Source organism: Camelus ferus, chromosome 22, assembly GCF_009834535.1.
Source record: "Camelus ferus isolate YT-003-E chromosome 22, BCGSAC_Cfer_1.0, whole genome shotgun sequence".
NCBI classification, from domain to species: Eukaryota; Metazoa; Chordata; class Mammalia; order Artiodactyla; family Camelidae; genus Camelus; species Camelus ferus.
This window is the reverse complement of record NC_045717.1, coordinates 1,499,388-1,517,713: the sequence shown is the minus strand read 5'-3', so window position 1 is coordinate 1,517,713 and position 18,326 is coordinate 1,499,388. Positions and strand designations below refer to the sequence as shown.

General features: G+C 55.1%; 1 protein-coding gene across 4 annotated transcripts in view; it reads right to left on the bottom strand.

Annotated features, from left to right (window-relative positions):
* Positions 1-18,326, bottom strand: part of TBC1D9B (TBC1 domain family member 9B) — a 40,542-nt gene that overhangs the window by 13,027 nt on the left and 9,189 nt on the right. For all 4 annotated transcript variants that reach the window (XM_032464884.1, XM_032464881.1, XM_032464882.1 and 1 more), the window contains exons 5-11: positions 17,449-17,707; positions 15,900-16,107; positions 13,162-13,374; positions 3,149-3,310; positions 2,679-2,829; positions 1,994-2,208; positions 363-480 (exon numbers count right to left, since the gene is read on the bottom strand). In XM_032464884.1, coding sequence (XP_032320775.1) covers positions 363-480; positions 1,994-2,208; positions 2,679-2,829; positions 3,149-3,310; positions 13,162-13,374; positions 15,900-16,107; positions 17,449-17,707 — 1,326 coding nt within the window. The remainder of the gene's footprint in view (positions 1-362; positions 481-1,993; positions 2,209-2,678; positions 2,830-3,148; positions 3,311-13,161; positions 13,375-15,899; positions 16,108-17,448; positions 17,708-18,326) is intronic.

Below are 18,326 nucleotides of genomic sequence, written 5' to 3'. Positions count from 1 at the left end.
CTCCCCCACACAAAAAAACCCTGTTTAAAAAAAATGTTTAAGGAGAATTAGGTGGCTGTGAATTTAGGCCCCAAGCTAACTTGTGAAAACTGCTGAATGTGTACCATCCCCTCTCGCTGGCAGCAACTCCCAGGGAACCAGCATCAAGTCTGGGCAGGCTGGCAGAGGCCTGTGTCTGGCTCTCCACTTTCTGGCCGTGTGAGGTCCAGTTCCACGGCCTGCAGGGTGGGGACCGTGGCTGTCTGCCACCCGCAACAAGGCTGCGGGGCCTCCAGGCGCTCTCCTGCGGGGCATGCCCAGCGCAGGCCGGGCCCAGGGAGGCCCGCTGCCCCCAGGGGGGGCCGCCGGCCTCAGGCACTCACCCACCACCCTGGTGTTGTAGTAGTCGGGCAGCATCCGCTCACAGAGGGCCACCAGCAGCCAGAAGGCCTCCTCCTCGCTGCCATAGAGCAGGAGCACCGAGGTGACGATGTTCATGGCCTGTGGGCACAGAGACGGTGAGAGGAGCTGTCCCTTCCCAAGGGGCCCGTGCAGCCTTGCGCTACAAGCAAGCCTGGCGACAAAAACTGCCCGGTCCAACTCCAGGCAACCTGCCAAGAGGCAATTTGCAGGAAATCAATTTGACCAAAACGGTCAGCCAGGTTCTGCAAATTGGGCTGGCAGGCACGCAGACGCCCGAGAAGGCGAGGCACTTCTTTTAAGTGGTGTCTGGCGACACAGGTGTGGCCGAGGGCCAGGAGGATGTGTGCGCAGCTGCAGGTGGCGGCCACACGCTGCAGGGAGGCCATGGCCAACCAGGGATCACGCACAGCCTGGGCTGATACCAAGGCTTGTAAGAAAAAGCTTCAATGGTGGCAAATTATCTTAAAAATTATTTACAGCCAGCACACTGATTTTCCACACACTGGTAATTTGTCCTACAGATGGTGATTTCCCTGAACTCCAGACACAGTCAAAGGGAAACAGACAATCATCTGACCTGGCCAGGAAAATGCCCACTAGATTTAAAATCAAATGCCCCCAGAAACACAAATCAAAACCACAACGAGATGCCATCTCATACCATTCGGGTGATCATCAAAAAAACAGAAAATAAAAAATGCTGGTGAGGGTGGGGAGAAATCAGAACTCTTACGCATTGCGGGTGGAAATGTAAAATGGTACAGCTCTTGTGGAAAATGTTGATAATTCCTCAAAAAATTAAATATAAATTACCATATGATCCAGCAATTCCACTTTTGGGTATACGCCCAAAAGAACTGAAAACAGGGTTTGGAACAGATTTTGTACACCCATGCTCACAGCAGTGTTAGTCACAACAGCCAAAATGTGGAAGCAACCTGTGGCCATTGATGAATGGCTAAACAAAACGTGGTGTATACATACAATGGAATATTATTCAGCCATAAAAGGAAGGACATTTTGACACAGGCTACAACATGGATGAGGCTTGAGGACATTATGCCAATGAAAGAAGCCAGTCACAAAAAAGATAAATGCTGCATGATTCCACTTTTATGAGGTCCTTAGAGCAGTCAAAACCACAGAGACAGAAAGGATAACGGTGGTTGCCACGGGTAACCAGAGGAGCTGTTGAATGGGTACAATTTCTGTTTTGAAAGATGAAAAGGGTTCTGGAGATGGACGGTGGGGATGGCGGTGCAATGACACGCCTGGTGCTACTGAACTGCACACTTAACATGATTAAGATGCTAAGTTTTAGGCTGCATGTATTTTACCACGCACAACACAATGAAATGCCTCAGGACCTAGACCAGAAGCACATAGATGACAACTTAGTATGTGGCACGGGGATGAGGTGAGCAATTAACGTTGCTTGTAACTTCATCTTTTTCTGTGGTCGGGACGTTCCTGGGGAGCAGGGCACAGCTCAGGTGTGTGAGGCCATCATTCAGACCCAGGGCCGGGGGAGCTGCTTCTGCGCGTCTCTGGTGGGAGATGCTGCCTCTGGACCCCGCTAAGCCCCGTGTACCTGGCAGTAGCCGATGGTGGGGTTTCGGAATGCGTAGGCAGTCAGCACCCGCCGGAGCGCGGCGATCCCGAGCTCGTTCTGGAAGGCGGGGTGCTCAGGCATGGAGCGGTGCAGGTCCCGCTCGATCTCCTCCGTGGCCAGGCTGTACTTCCCCGTGGACTTCTCCACCAGCTCAGCGTAGTAGCCGGGGTGAGTCACCATCTCGTTCCAGGCCCCTGTGGAGACACAGCTGGTAGCTGTTTCTCACTCACTGCCCTCGCGGGACTTTGAGGGCGATGACGGCAGGGTGGAGACGTCAATGCACCGCAGAGAAGCGGCACTTTGGGGCCAAGTGACAAGGTGCCAGGCAGTTTCCCTGGTGACTGTCCTGGGAGTCACTCCACCCAAGTATGAGCAGCTGACGTGCCCCCCTCCTGAAACCCTCCGAGCAGCCAAGGGCGTGAATGCTGTCAGAGCCTGTCCCAAGGGGAGCAGGCCTCCTCCTGAGGGTGGGAGGGCGCTGCCCGGCGACGGTGACAGTGCCACGCCCTTGGTGTCTGCTCCCCGGGACACCCCTCCTGGCGTGGGCCCAAACAAGCCCTGTCACAGCTGGAGCCCCATTTCCTCCCTGTAAAGGCTGACAGCTCCTGCCTGGCCATGGCAGGAGGGCCAGCCAGGCTCCCAGCTGGAGGCCGGGGCAGCTCACCAGAGAAGAGGAGCCACAGCTCCCCGCGGAGGCTCTCGGGGATGCCCTTCAGCACCAGCTCCCGTGTCCTGGCCGTGCGGTACATGCACATGCCGCGCCCATACTCAAAGAAGTGGATGTTCCAAGACTCCTCCTTCATCTTCTCCTTGGCCTGGGGGAGCAGCAAACGGGGGCTCTGTGGGTGTGACCCGGGGTGCCGACGCCGGGTGTCGGGGCCTCTGCCTCTCCTCCAAGGGCTTGTGGCGAAAAACCCATGAGCCCAGGCTGGGCTGCACACACCACACCCCTCAGGTGTGGGGGACATGGGACTCCTTGCAGAGGCTGGAGCCCGTGACCAGCACTACTGAACAGGCCAGGCAGGGAGGCCCTGCGTGCTGCCCATCGTCACCCAAGGGCCGCAGCCTGGCCCTGACCCCGACCCCCCCCAGGCCTGGGCCTGCGTCGGGGTGGAGCCCCAAGTCTGGGCGTACCCCCTTGGCTCCCAGGTCCTCCACGGGCGCGTTTCTCTGGAAGAGTTTGAGCAGGCCCTGGGAAGCGGTTGGAGCATCCTGTGCGCGGGAGCTCTGGTGGCCATCGAGGGGAGAGGTCGGGCTGGCGGGCTGCTCTGACACATCCTGAGAAGCTGGGGGAGACTGGGAAACACAACAGGGGAGAGAAGACGCCGAGTGAGCGAGCTGCCCAGAATGAGGGGTTCATCGGTCACAGTGTGGGACCGCTGCCTGTGGGGTGGCGTGCTGCAGCCCAGCCCCGTCTCCTCGCTGTCCAGTGGACACCCACCCTCCTTCACCAAGGCCAGCACACTGGCTGGTGTCTTACAGGGATGGGGTCTGTGCCTGCCCTGTCAGGCCCTCTCTCTGTGAGGTCAGGGCCAGGAGAGAAGAAACCCCAAGGAGACAGCTCCATGCGTCCCCTCCTGAACTCTGTCCCCTACAAGGACTTGACTGGCAGCGCTGGCGGGTGCTCCCTGGGGCACCTTCTCTCCTCCAGCCTCTAGGGTGCAGACCCTGCCAACCCCTGTAGAGACAGCTGCTGGTGGTGTCAGCTTTGACTGAGTTTTGGGACATCCTCAGACCGCAAGCCGCTGTAGTGCGGCCCCACGGGCCTGCCCAGTGATGGGCTCAGGCTGGGGCTGCTGGGAAGGAGCTGTGGGGCCCCCTCAGGAGCCCAAGTGCAGAGCCGTGTGGAGAAAGCGGAGCAGAGGCTGGGGCGACATCGGGGTCTGCTCACCCAGCAGGTCCCCAGCCGACAGCCTGCCCCGCCCTTTCCAGATCGACAGTCCTGAGGCCACTCCTCCTGCCGGTGCCCCCAGTGACTGCTGAGTGAGGGAAGGAGTCCTCTCTCCTGTCCTCTGCTCCGCAGGCTACCTGTCCACTGTGCTCTCAAGGGCCCCTTGAAGAAGGGGCTCCCAGGCCCTCCCTCAAGCCTCCCCGCATGTCCGCCTTCCTCCCTGTGGCCCACGTGCCTGGTGCGTGGTGTGGTCCACAGCAGCCACACACCTCTCAGCCACCCCACCTCTTTGCTCCGGCCACTCGAGCAGCCCTAGACCGGGTTTCTCCTCAACCGTCTGCCACGCTCCCAGCAGGCTGCTGGGGCTTCGGGAGGCGAAGATAAAAGACACAGACCTAGGATGGGTGTGTGCGGAGGGGCCCTGCCCACGGACCACGTGTGCTGCAGGCCCCTCCCCAGTGCAGGAACCTGGGAAGCTGCTTTCCCATGGCACAGAGGGCCACGGGGCAAGAGACAAGGATGCTGGGTGGTTCTGGGAGCGCATCTAGGGGCAAAATGGTGCTGGCACTTGCCTCAGGGGCAAAGGTCTACAAGGAAGCCCTAACAGCCTTACAGCTAGCCTCAGCCCTAGAGGCTCTTCCCCTGGCTTTCTGGAAGCCCTGCCCCCAGCCCTCACCCAGCCTGGCATCTGTGACCCTTCAGGAACACTGTGGGTGACGGCATATATCTGGCCCCCGCCTGTGGACTGTGTTCTGCCTGCCGGCACCTGACTTCAAGGTGAGCTCGCCGCCGTGGGCAACGGCCTGTGCAGGGAGCCTGTGCCCCGGCCCGGGGCCAGGTGAGTCAGCGCCCACCCTGCTCTGCTCTCAGCCCCTCCCCAAGGGCCCAAGGGCGGGAACAGCGCTGCTCTCGGGGGAACACTGGTCACCGGCTCCCTGGGATCTACTTCCCCTTCTGCCTGCGCAGCTCCCCGTTTTTATCTGGGGGCACATCACGTCTCTCTCCACTCTTGGCCTCACACTTTGTGGGGTCTGCTGAGGCCTGGGGTGATGGTGTCGGCCACTCTGCACGGAATGTCAGGATGACTCAAGGAGGATGCAGGGGCTGCTGCCACCATCCTGGTGCCACACATGCCCCGGCGATGACGCTCTCCTGGACGCAAGCCAGGTCTAGTGGAGAGAGGCCAGCTCTGACGACAGGCCACTGACTGCGTGCACTTCTCGGCTTCGTGAGCCAGGGGGCTCCCCTCTGAGTGCTCCAGCCCGAGCAGGGTTTCTACCCTCGTGCCTGTCAGCTCTGATCCCACTGGCTGCGGTCCTATCCGGGGAAGGGCAGGGGTGCTGGGCACACCCCCCAGCACTCCACCTTCTCTGTGTTCCCACAGCCCGGCTATGAGGGCTTCACAGGGAATCCCTGTTGACTCATCAAACTGTACTCTTTCCATAGGCACAACATACTGTATGTCAATTTTACCTCAGTAAAAGCACTTTTAATAAAAAGAGACAACAGGAAAAAAAAAGAGACTCTGCTAGGTTCTCATCCAGTCCCACCCCTTTGTGCCAGGCTGGGGTTTTCAAAATGGATTTCAGATCGACTGAAATACATTTTCATTACAAACTGCCCTAATCTAGGGGCCCGCCCCAGTCTCGACCGACGGAACTCTGGTGTAGAGATTCTGCTTCTGGCCCGAGGTTCCCCACAGGGACCAGGACACAGATGGACTTGGAGGCTGCATAGCACGGCAGACAGTCAAAACCCTCAGTGCCGGAAAGGAGGCTGACTTGAGGATGTGACCTCAAGGAATAAACCGCCCTTCATGTCAGACAGGTGAGACAGGTGAGACGGGTGGGGTGATGGTGAGCTCCCGGGGCCCATGCTGCCTGGGAACGCCACATTTTCCTAGTCCAGGTCCCAGCAAGCGGAAGCAGGAGCTGAGGGCCGTCCACAGCCACCCCCACCGGCTCACCCTCCCGCATCTGCGGCCGTGCACGCCGGGCCCAACCCTCCCTCCAGGCTCGCCCAAGATCCCGCCTCCCTCGCCTCTCGGACTTTCTTCTGGCAGCTGCCCCCCTCCACTGGACTCACTGCCATCAGCACAGACTCACGCAGTAGCCCCTACAAGACCTCCCTGTTCTGCAGCGGACGGCGCTCACACGCCGTGCTCGCCCTGTGGAAGAGCACTGAGCTGTACGCCTCAGACGCACGCACTTCAGAGTGACCACGCCACACTCCAGTGACAAAGTCACCCCCAAAGGGACCCCTGTGAGCCTTTTTACACAATTTCGTGAAAGAGTGGCTTAAACTCAGGTGTATCCTTTCCCCTTCTCACGTTTTTTCCTCGGTTAAGGGTCAGAAAGTGTATGTTTATGTTCTAAGTTACTTTTATATAGTGTCTTTATCTAGTACCCTGGGCCCCCTCTTTTTGGACAACAGATCCCCTCCCATGGGCAGCACTGAAGTTCACAAGCAGCCCCGCCCTTACCCCCTCCCCTCCCCCGCTAACATGCAACTTAAAGGGGTACCTTTTTGCCCTCAGCTAACAGGGCGGTCAGCGAGCCTACCCCACCTTCCGTACCTTCTCGTCTCATGTTGTCACCATGCTCTCCCCCTGCTCAGAGCATGCACAGTTACACATGACTTGTCACCCGTAACCCTGCTGTCACCTTATTTCTACAGTTAAATACGTTCAGTGCTCCCCCAGACCTGGTAGAGCCTCTCCAGTCCCTCCATGGTTGTCTGAGAAAGCTGGCAGCTGCCCTGAGTCCCTGCACGCTCCTCACGGCCTGAGGCCCTCACACTGGAACGTCAGTTTGCCAGACAGAAAATCCTGGGGTCACAGCTTCTTTACCATATATCTTAAAAATGTTACTCTGTTTGCACCAAGTGTTGCCATCAGAAAGTCTGATGCCTCTCTGAATGTCATCCCTTCATAAATGACTGGGCCTTTTTTTGACTGGCTGCCCCAAAGAATTTTTTTTAATCTTTAAAGTCCAATCGTTTTTACTAGAGTACGTCTCAGTAGCTAACACTCTGTGCTGATTTTCCCAGGCGCCCAACATGCCCTCCCACCAGGCAGGTGCACGTCTTCTTTTACATTCAGAAGACTCTTCTCAAATTGTGGTTGCCATCCGTTGTTACCCCATGGCTGTGTTCCTCTTTCTTGGGGACCTACGTCATACACAAGCTGGGCCTTCTCTGCCTGGCTTCCTTATCACTTCCTGACTATTTTTCATCTCTCTTATTGGACTCCCCTCTTGCCCACCACTCCCACCCCAAATCTCCTCCTTGTTTCCCTTAATGGAATTTCTGTGGGGTCTGTTCATTCTTGTGCTCTTGCTTACATGTTTGTTTCTGAAATATTTCTGCATTTTTTTCTAATTCTTTCCTGACTTCTGTCAACTCTCTTTTCACATTTTTTTCTGTTGACTAGTCACTTTGTTCCTGAGCTTTCTAAAAATTTTGTATTTACATCATTTTTTAGTAGTTTCTATCACTGTTCTAATTGTTTTTTTAGATCATTTTGGAATATTAGGGTACAGTTTTCATCTGCTTTGGGGGGACGCCATCCTGGTGCACTGTCTGTCTGTGGAGGGTTTTCTGGCCCGTTTTCCTCTTTGCATAGGGTGCGATCAGAACCTCCCGCTGTCGTGTCTGCATGACGTGACTTCTGTACGTTCAGGAGGATGCTGTATGCACGGGGCGGCTGTCTGCACTGCACAGTTTGGGGGGGGGGTCTGTCTGCTGCTGCATCTCCCTGTGGAGCCCCCTCCAGGACTTCCTGATCCGCCTCCTCCAGCGTCAGAAGCTTCGCCTCTTCACCCCCCAAGGTTCCCGCCCTGCTCAGTCGCAGCTCTTTTTTTCTCAGGGAGGGCTCTTTCCCCTGGAAGGGAGTTTCCCTTGGGTGTTTCAGGTCTGCCCCAGCGTCCTCTGATCTTCCCTCAGGCTGTCAGGGGACTCCCATGTTTTGTGTTGTTAACTCATTTATAAACTGGATTCTGAGAAATGTGCTCCCAGTTTCACTGGTGGTTTCTCAGTCACGTGCTGAGGTCTCTGTTCAGTGAGAAGTCTTTTGAGGACAGCGTACGTGTCGGGGTATTTCTGGTGATTTCTGGGTACTCTGGCTCTTAGGACTGTCAGAACCCTTTTTCTCTTCCCTCCATGACCTCGGCACGGCTGCGGACGCTGGACCTGCAGTGTAGGGCTGCAGCTGGTGGTCTGGTCCCACCTGTCTGTGGCCTGTGGTTTGTGGGATACCCTTTCATCTGGCTTAGCTGAAGATGCTGTCTGTGGGCTTTTAACTTTTACTCCTAAGGTTGCTCTGTGCATTTTTATGGAAAATTCGGTAAGATTTGAAAAGCTACCCTAATAACCACCACCTTGTCCCAGTTGAAGGCCTCTCCACCAGGCTTTTCTTCCTGTCCTTCCACTGAACAACCCTTGCCAAGGCCGTGACCTCCACTTGCCATCTCCAGCAGTCAGTTCTTACTTTTTATGATACGTGACCTCAAATCCAAACTGAATTCTTTCCAACTCTTTCTCTTTCAAAACCTGCTCTTCCTCGTGTCATTAAATGGCAGTTCTATTTTCTAAGTTCCTCAGGCCAAAAACGACAGGTTTTTGTAAACCCCTCTCTTTCTCCCATACCCTCCATCTAATCCATCAGTTCTCTCAGATCTTCCTTCAGACTCTATCCTGCACACTAACAATGAACAATCCTAAAAGCAAATTAAGAGAATGATTTTATTTACAAGATCGAATAGAATAAAATGCTTGAGGCTAAACTTAACTAAGCAGGTGAAAGACTTGTATGCTGGAAACTAGAAAACGCCGACGCAAGAAATTAAAGGTGCAAATAAATGGAAAGAAATCTTGTGTTCATGGACTGGAAAACTTAGTACCGTTAAGACGTCAATATTACCTAAAGTGATCTGCAGATTCAGTGCCATTGCTGTCAAATGACTTCTGCAGAAATACAAAAATCTACCTAAGATTCATATGGAATCTCAAGGGACCCCAAACAGCCAAAACAATCCCAGAAATAGAATAAAGTCGGGGTTCTTGAATTACCCAATTAAAAAATGTACTCACTGTAACGCCACAGTGCTGAGGCAGCACAACGCTGGCACGGGGATGCAGGCCAGCGGGACAGGACGAGAGCCCGGGACAGACCCTTGAGTATGGGTTCAACCGGTTTCTGACAAGGATGCCAAGACCATCCAGTGGGAAACAGTTTTTATAACAATTGGTGTTGGAAAAGCTCAATATCCACTTGTAAAATGATGAGGCTGGATGCCTGTCTCATACCATGTACAAAATTAACTCAAAATGGAGTCAAGACCTAAATGTAACAGTTAAAGCTGTAAAACTCTTAGAACAAAACAAAGAGGAAAAGCTATGACGCTGGATTGGCAATTATTTCTTGGATACGAAATCAAAAGTGCCATGAAAGAAAAACAAACTTGACTACATAAAAATCAAAAACTTATGTGCTTCAAAGGACACAGTCATCAGAGTGAGAAGGCAATCCACAGAGTGGGAGAAAACACTTACAAACCATGTATCTGATAAGAGGTTAATATCCAGAACTTCTCCAACCTGACAGCAAAAACAACCTGATTAAAAAAATAGACAAAGGACCTGAACAGACATTTCTCCAAAGAAGATACACAAAAGGCCAACAGGACATGAAAAGACCCTCGATGCCACTAATCACTGGGGAAATGCAAACAAAACCACAATGAGGCACCATTTCGTATCCACCAGAACGTCATTATGAAAAACCACAGCAGCAGTGCTGGTGTGGATGGCGAGAAAGGAACCCTTCTGCACTGCCGACGGGAACGTGTAGCGGTCTAGCCACTGTGGAAGACCATCCAGCAGATATCAGACACTGATCTACCCTTTGACCCAGCAATACCATGGCTGGGTATATCCCCAAAATAAGTGAAAGCAGGGTCTTGAAGAGACATTTGTACACCCATGTTTATAGCAGCATTATTCACAACAGCCAAAAGGTGACAGCAGCCCAAGTATCTATCAAAAGATGAATGGCTAAACAAAATGTGGTGTGTACATATACACGTACACACAATGGAACATTATTCAGCCTTAAAAAGGAAGGAAATTCTGACACATTCTACATGCAGATGAGCCCTAAGGACACTATGCTGAGTGAAAGAAGCCAGGCGCAAAAGGATAAATACCGTATGACTTCTCTTCCATGAGGTGCTGAGAGTAGTCAAATTCACAGAGACGGAAAACAGAACGTTGGCTGCCAAGGGCTGCGGGTGGGGGTTAGGGGGTGGGGAATGGGGAGTTAGTATTTAATGAGTACAGAGTTTCAGTTTTCCAAGATGAAAAAAGCTCTGGTGGTGACGGCTGGACAACCAGTGTTGTCCACTGAACTATACTCTTAAAAATGGTTATGATGTTAAATTTTATGTTATATGTATTTTACCACAATAAAAAAAAAATACATGTATCTCGAATCTGACCACTTCTCACCAACTCCACTGCCACCACCCTCAACCAAGGTCCTACCATCTGCGCCCTGGTCATTGTGACAGCCTTCCAATCGTCTCTGCTTCTATTCTTGTCACTCTCTAGTCCAGCTCTGTTCTACAGAAATGCAATGAGAGCCACATATGTAATCAAAGATTTTCTAGTAGCCACATTAAAACACATAAAGGAAATTGTGACGTTAAATTTAATAATATATTTATTTAATATAGTAAAAAAAATGATCATTTCAACATGAAATCAACCAATAGAGAAATTATCAAGATGTTTTATATTCTCCTTTTCACACTAATTCTTCCGCCTCTGGGGTGCAGTTTACGCTTACAGCACATTGCAGTGTGGACTGGCTGCCTTTCGAGCGCTCGACAGCCACGTGTGGCTCCTGTATTGGACAGCTGCCCCTCTATTCCATTCTCAACCTGCTGCCCAGAGTAATTCTATTAAAACAGAAATAGATTGTGTTCCTCCTCCAGTCAAAACTCTGCACCGGCTCCCACCTCACTAAGAGTCAAAGCTAACGTGCTTACAAGGGCTGCGGCTTCGCATGATCCCGCTTCCCGCGCCCTCTAATCTCCTCTCATCACAGCAGCCTGTGCCAGGCTCAGGCCTGCCTCCCGGCCTTGGCACCTGCCATTCGCTCTGCCTCGAACCCCCTTTCCCCAGATACCTCATGGCTTGTTCTCTTACTTCTTTCAAGTTCCTGCTCAAAGACCACTTGGTCAGAGCTCCCCCACCCCTGGCACTCCTGGTCCCTTCATCCTGCTTTATTTTTATCCGTGGCCCTTGCTGCCACCTGACATCTTGGATGTTTATTTGCTTATAGTCTGTCTCACTAGAACATAAGCACTAAGACAGCATGCATTTTGTCCAATGTGCTCTAAATTCCTAGTGCCTAGAAGAGTCCCTGGCACCTATCAGGAACGTGATGAAAAGTGTGCTAGATGAATGAATGGCAGGTGCTCAGAAGGGGCCAAGGTCTGCGCTGACTCTGGCTGGTCAGGCCCTGTCATTCGTGGTGCTGGGCCTCAATGTTCCTGCTCATGTCCCTTTTCACCCAATCCAACCTCACTCTTTCTTGAAATCCCAGATTCAGCCCCACCTCCTCCAGGAAACCTTTCTTAATGTCTCCAATGCTCACTGATTCTGCCCACTCCCTTCCCGTCCATTCTTTGTTTACTTAATAGTTTACTGAGCGTCGATTACAGGGGTGGAAAATTTTAAGGCTTTCATGGGCCTTTACTTTTAAAGATTGGGTTCTGGGGAGCCAGAGGGTACATGCCAGCACTCGGCTCCAGCGCCACCCAGGGGGAATGTGGGCCTTACAATGCCAGGGCTGCTGACTCTCCTACAGCAGCCAGATGTGCGGATTTTTATACGGACTCTCCTAGTCATGAAGTGTTTTCACAAGTCCGGACTGATAATAGCGCACGTCTTGTCCTACCAAGCAGCAAGGGAGTTATCAAACAGCCAGGGTCGTGTTGAAAGGACTCAGATGCCACCCTGAATAAGTCCCTTCTGGTCACAGACGGAATGAGAATAGTAACTCACGGACTAAAGTTGTTTAAATCTGTAAGTTCCTAATTTTACTAAAAAATAAACATAAAAACCAAATTGGTCACATTTGGAGGATACTAGAAAACCAACTCACCATTTTAACAACTGGTGAATAAAAGGAAAGAACAAAAGATTTATTCTGCCTTTTCTATTTGAACTGTGCCTCAGGGTAACCACACAGTTGATGGGGTCAGTTCCTCTATATGGACATATTCCATCTCGTGAACAGAAGGACTGATAGAATCACAGAGCCACCATCCTGCAGTCCCTGGTGAACTACCTAACGCATCATCCAGGCAGTGCCTGTCAATGACCGGCAGCAGCACTAACAAGATGACCAGGCGCTGTGTGCCTCCTGGAAGCACACAGCACCTCAGTCCCACGTACAAGTGGACCTGTCCCCACAAAGCTCAAACAACTGAGCCCAAATCTGATCCGGATTTCACTACTCAAGCACCAACTTAGAGGAAATAGGGGACAAAAGAATCCATTAAATGCCTCCAGGGGATGCAATCAGCGTATACCAGACTGTGAGAAACTCTACAGCACAAACGACCCAACTCTTTCAACAAAATACTGCAAGAAAAAAGAAAGAAAAGAGTGAGAGATGGGAACAGAAACCTACGGATGAAAAGGAATTATATCAACCAATCGTAATGTATATATGACCTATGTGTGCCTCAATTCAAATGACTAAACTGTAAAACTTACCCCCCGCATTTGGGGAAACGTAAATACAAGTAATTGATGTTAAAGAATTATTGTTAACATTGTTGGTGAGTAAAGAGATTGCAGTTAAGTGTTCAAAAGGGAGACTTTCTCTGTAAGAGACATTGATGAGACAAGGGCCAGGCAAATAAACCCAAGCTGGACAGGCCTAAAGAGGGCGGCTATCGGTGCAGCAGCAGTTGATAAGGGACAGAGATGCAGGTGGCTGGTCCAGCCAGCAACGGCCTCTTACGTGGAACGGGACTTGACGCAGGTGGGGGATGCTCAGGAGGACTGCAGGGCAGTTGGGTAGAGAGGCTGTGACCTGGGCACCGCAGTGTGGCCGGGACACCTGAGACTGAGGCTGGGTTAGGTTTCCCGACCCTCCCCACCTAAGGCCCCTGGCAGGCACCACAGGGCTGCCCGGGCTCTTCGGGCCCTTCCCCCCAGGCACTGCTCCGAGGGGCCCTCTCACCTCTAGGGCCGGGTCCACGGCGCTGGCTTTTCTCCCAGCTCTGCTGCTGCCCAGCTGCTTGGAGGGCGTTTTCTGGAGGAAGTCAGAGATCCTCTGAACCAAGAAGTCGCGGTCTTTCAGGTTGGCGAACAGGAAGGTCATTTTGCTCTTGGTGCTGATGGACAGAGGACTGGGCAGGACACTGGAGCTGTCAGCTTTTTCAACAATGGTAACCTGAGAAAGCAAAAACACCACTTGAGGGTCTGTGTCTTGGGACGCAAAGCTGGATGGTTTTGTGAAGGTGAGCGCGTGGCGGGCTCAGGTCGTCCTCTCCTGTGCGTGGTGTGGGTACCGGACGAGAGGCTCTCTGGGCCTGGCCAGTTCACACTCTGGCTCTGCCGCTCACTGCTATGTGGGTTAGGTGCATGTCTGAGCCGTGTGTTTTCACCTGTCGACAGGTGTGAGCACGCTGGCCCTGCAGGACCGTCATGAGGATGGATGCAGGATGCAGAATGCAAAGCCGGAGCCTGCTGCTGGCCCTGCTCCGCTTCCCCGAGATGGCCAGCGATGCCCCACCCTAGAGCACAGTGAGCAGCCCCGCTTTCGGGGCAGGGCTTCCAGGGGGCGCCTCTGCAGAGCCTGCAGCCTGGGCTGGGGGGAGAGAGTGGACATGCAGGCTAGTGGCCGTGGTCCCCTGGGGTGGTGGGGGCCACAGGGCGAGCTGCGAGGCCCCTGGGTGTTTCTTGCTGAAGGTACCTCTGGGGAGGCAGCAAGTGGGCTGAGACCTGGTACAGCCAGATGAAGAGCTGGGGAGAAGGCCGGCAACCACCCTGAGGGGCCAGACTGGCCTGATGGACAAAGAAAGGCTGGAGAACCTGGGGCAGGTGGGCAGGGGTGGACGGGGTGTATTTTTGTGTGTGAGTGTGGGCACACACGTGTGCACATGCATGTGTGCAGGCGAGCTCTGAGTGGGGGTGGAAGGTCTCCCAGGTCACAGCAGGCAGCTGGGGGCTCCTCTAACCACAGAAGGCGCTGGTCAGCCTACACAGGGTGGGCAGAACTTTAAATCATGCTGGCTGCTGGGGGAGGAAGGGCCCTAAAGCCTTCGGTGTGGACCCAGCCCAAGCAGACAGCGGTGTCCCAGGTGGCGGCTGCGGAGAGGAAGGGGCGTGCTCTGAAAGCGGACGGGCAGGATGTGCCGTGGTCAGGACGTGCGAATGCGGCCAGGTCACAGTCAAGAACGGCTCCCGCTTTTCACCAGAGCAGGTGAATGGAGGCGATGTGGCTCCCGGAGGCGAGGATGAAGAGAGAACGTTTGGGAGTGCAAATTCAAGAGCCCAGTGGACACCCGAGTGTGGCTGGCTCTGTGCGAGGAGCCCCTGTGAAGCCCCCCAGCTGGGACACTGAGGACCGGTCAGTGCAGGGCAGGGGCCTCCACCCTGACCAGCTGCAGAGCCCCATCCCGAGGGCGCAAGGTGGTCCTGCCTCCCGGCTCAGCCAGAGTTCTCTGCTGTCAGAAATGTCAGGACTCATCAAGAAGAACGGGGCTGGGCCCAAGATGACCCCACAGCCAGCCCCCAGGCCTCAGGGCCTGGTCAAGCCCAGCGCCAAAAGACAGCGTGGGGTCAGGGGCCACTTCTGAGCCCCTCAGCCTGGAGCTGGGGCTGTTTTAAGCCCTTTGCCTCTGATGTCCCTTGGGGAAACCGAGGCAGCATACTACCCAACACCTGTTCTCAGCCGCACCCCCAGCTTGAGGGTTCTGTACGAGCGCCAGGGAGATCACACTGCTCTGGGTTTTAACTAAAATGAAAGCACTGTGGTTTGGGTTATAACTTAAGAACCTCACTGCCCCTCAGCCAGTTTGCCCCGCTTGGCTGTTAAGCGGAAGGGAGCCCGGGATCTACCCTGACTGCGGGTTCAGTGCGTTCTGCCTGGGGTCGAGGGAGGCTCTTCCTCACTGTCCGCCCTCTACTGCAGCACAGGACAAACGGCCTTGTTTACTAGAGCCACCACGGAAGCCCAAGAAACCTGAAGAAAAACACCTGACAAGTGAGAGCTGCTCTCCACACCTGACCGGGGAAAGCTCATTCTACTTGACAGGTGAGAACGGACCCCTGCTCTGACAGGGGACAGCTGCCCCCACCCCTGGTGAGTGAGAACGGACCCCTACTCCTGACAGGGGACAGCTGCCCCCACCCCTGGTGAGTGAGAACGGACCCCTACTCCTGACAGGGGACAGCTGCCCCCACCCCTAACAGGTGAGAGCTGACTTCCATGATTCTGCTGGAGCCTGAATCACACTCACGGCAGGTGTCAGGAGAGGAACAGCGATGGGGCCTCCGAGAGCGACATGGTGGGGCTAGGGTCAGAGACCTCGAAGCTCAGTCAAAACAGGGCTTTGCCAAAGTCCAACTGCAACGCCCAGGAAGGCAGGACTAAGGGACACTCACCTGCAGGAGGCCACTGGGCTCTGACCAGGGAGGCGGGTGCTTCCTGCAGTGTCCTTATGTCCCACTGTGAACTCTGCTGGCAGTCCAAAGCCCCCCCCTGTCTCCCCACTAGGCAAGCTGACCCCTGAGGGGGCATCCAGTGCACCCCACTCCTGGTGGGGCTTCGTACAGGATGGGTGCCTGGGGAGGTGCTGACCCGGCATGTGCCCTCCGTATGCCCGTCACCAAACCCCAGGGGGCTGCGCGGGCTGGGGACCTCGCCAGGTGCCCTGCAAGTCAGGGCAGAGCCGACGCAGGCCTAGGGATCACCTCACGCAGGGGTATGATGAGGTGGCAGGCGTCCTCCTCCTTGCTGGCGAAGCAGATGTAGTTGCTGGAGATGAACATCTGGCCGGGGATGTGCAGCTTGTTGAAGGGGGTCCACAGGGTGCAGCCCGTGTGGCCGTCCAGGCGCTCGTCCCTGGGCAGCCGGAACGTGGCGCAGTAGCACTCGTTCTTGGCTCGAGCGTCCAAGTCTCTGGGGAAACCAAGGTGGGGGTGGGAGGAAAGGCGACAAGAGTTGGGGCCAGCACACCCACGAGGGGGCCCCATGCCCTCAGTTTCCACATTGGTTCAGGCTCTTGGAGGACCTCCTGTGAGCAAGTCGTGCCCGGGGAGCTCAGACTTCAATAAAACATGCATATTAAACGGCCAACTAGTGAAGTGTGGACACCCACGTGCCGCATGGAGGTGTAGCCAGTCAGCAGCACACCCAAGGGACACTACAGCTGCAGGAGGCTGACCGAGTGTGACATGTCACCCACCTGGTACTGAGGGTGGGCAGTGCCCAGAGGGTGCCCACACCCGCCCTGCTGCTTCTCACCAGGAAGACCCAGCCCCACCCAGAAACCCAGACAAGGGCCTCCCGACAGGCAGGTGTGGAGTTAAGACTAAAACACAGGGGGCGGTTGCTTAACAGAAACACACGCTCGCCCGTCAGATGGCTGCATGGGGTGCGGGCCGGGCAGCCTGCTCTGGGCCCCTGTGGACACCCTGTGCTCATAAACTCTGCCCAGCCCTTGGGGGCCACCGAGGGCCTGAGCTGGCCTGCGGGCACACCTTGATGGACGGCGCCAGAGTCGGTCAAGTCCCAGCCCTGCTGATTTTCTTTCTGGAAGGTTCTGAGAGCCCCCGTCACTCGCATCAGGAGAGTGACATCTTTGGATGGCATTCTGGTTCTGAAGGTGCACCCAAGAGTCTAGACTTAGGGCACAGTCTCTGAGCACATGGGTGTGAATCTGACCATGGGACCCCGGGGCTCAGGGCACCTCTGAGCTCCTGACCAGCCTCGCGGTTTTCCACGAAGCTCAAACAGAGGAGTGCAAACAGAACAGCTCCAGGGGGGCTGACCCCAGCGATTCACTGCTCTGTCCACCAGCTCCCACAGTCAGGCCTGCGCAGGGCAGTCTCCGGGGGCCTGGGGCCAGGGCCGAGGGGTCCCAGGAAGAGCTGTCAGTCATGGTGGGATGGCGGCAGCGCACTCTGTGCAAGTACTCAGTGAAGCCTTCTGATGGCCCCGCTCCCTGGCTTACGGCTAAGGCACGGGGGTCCGGGGCAAGTCACTCTACCTCTCTGTGCCTCAGCTCCTGTCTAAGACCAAGGAGCCAGCAGGCACCTTCCCAGCACAGGGCTGCGAGAAGTCACGTAAGAACTCCCTCCACATCAGCGGTAGGGTTTTTAGGACAACACCTCTGTGAATCTCTCGGGACCCTCCCCCCACTATCAGAGACCACCCTTTACCAGTCCTCTTCCCTCGAGGGTAGCCTGGGAAGTGTGAGGAGGGCGGGTCCCTGCTGGGGGCAGGGGAGGCACAACACACCGCTTCAGAGCCGAGATGTTCCTGTGTGGCTGGGGGGGCCTGGGCGGCGCCTTGTCCTCCAGGAAGCCCTCGCTGTCCAGCAGCTGCCGCATGGCCAGGTTGGCTAGTTGCTCCATGAGCTTGAACGTCTCGCCGATGTTGAGGAACATGGAGAAGAAGAGCTCCTGGTCCCGGGTGTCCACGCGGATGCTCTCAGGGAAGAGGAGCGTGGCGTTCTTCTCCAGCCGAGTGACGTCCACCCACTGCACCACCAGGCTCACTGGACACCAGAGGGGAGAGACACACCACCAGGTCTAACCAGCTGGAGGGCTGGGCGGGACAGGCTTCTGACTCACATCTGTACCCGGAACCCAACGGGGGGGAGCCACGCAGTATTCACAGCCTGCCCCCCTGCCTGAGCCTGGTGGTACTGCGACACGAGCCCCACAAGGAGGGACCACACCGCCCTGGGCCAACCCAATGCCTAGCCCTGAGAATCTCCTGGGTGAACGCTTGCCCACCCAACAGCTGAAGGATGACATGAACAGAGCAGAAGTGAGCCAGCTGAGACCCTGGACCTGAGAAGCCCCACTGAGTAGAAGCACACTGATAGGGGAACAAAAGTTGCAACATGGCTTGATCAGCACAGAGAGGGCGCCGGATCCTGCCCAACAAGATGCAAGGGCAGGAGGAAGGCAGGGGAGGCTGTGACGTGCCTGGCAGGGAGGCAGCCTCGCTGGGCCCAGGAAAGGCAACACTGAGAACAACTAAAGTCCTGGGGGCTCCTTCCGGGGGAGACGTGGTAGCAGAGGCAGTGGCTGGGCGTCTGCCTTGTGTCCAGAGGCCAGGGCTTCCCTTGCAGAGGGGCCTGCAGCATTTGGCTACAGGGGTCCACGTCC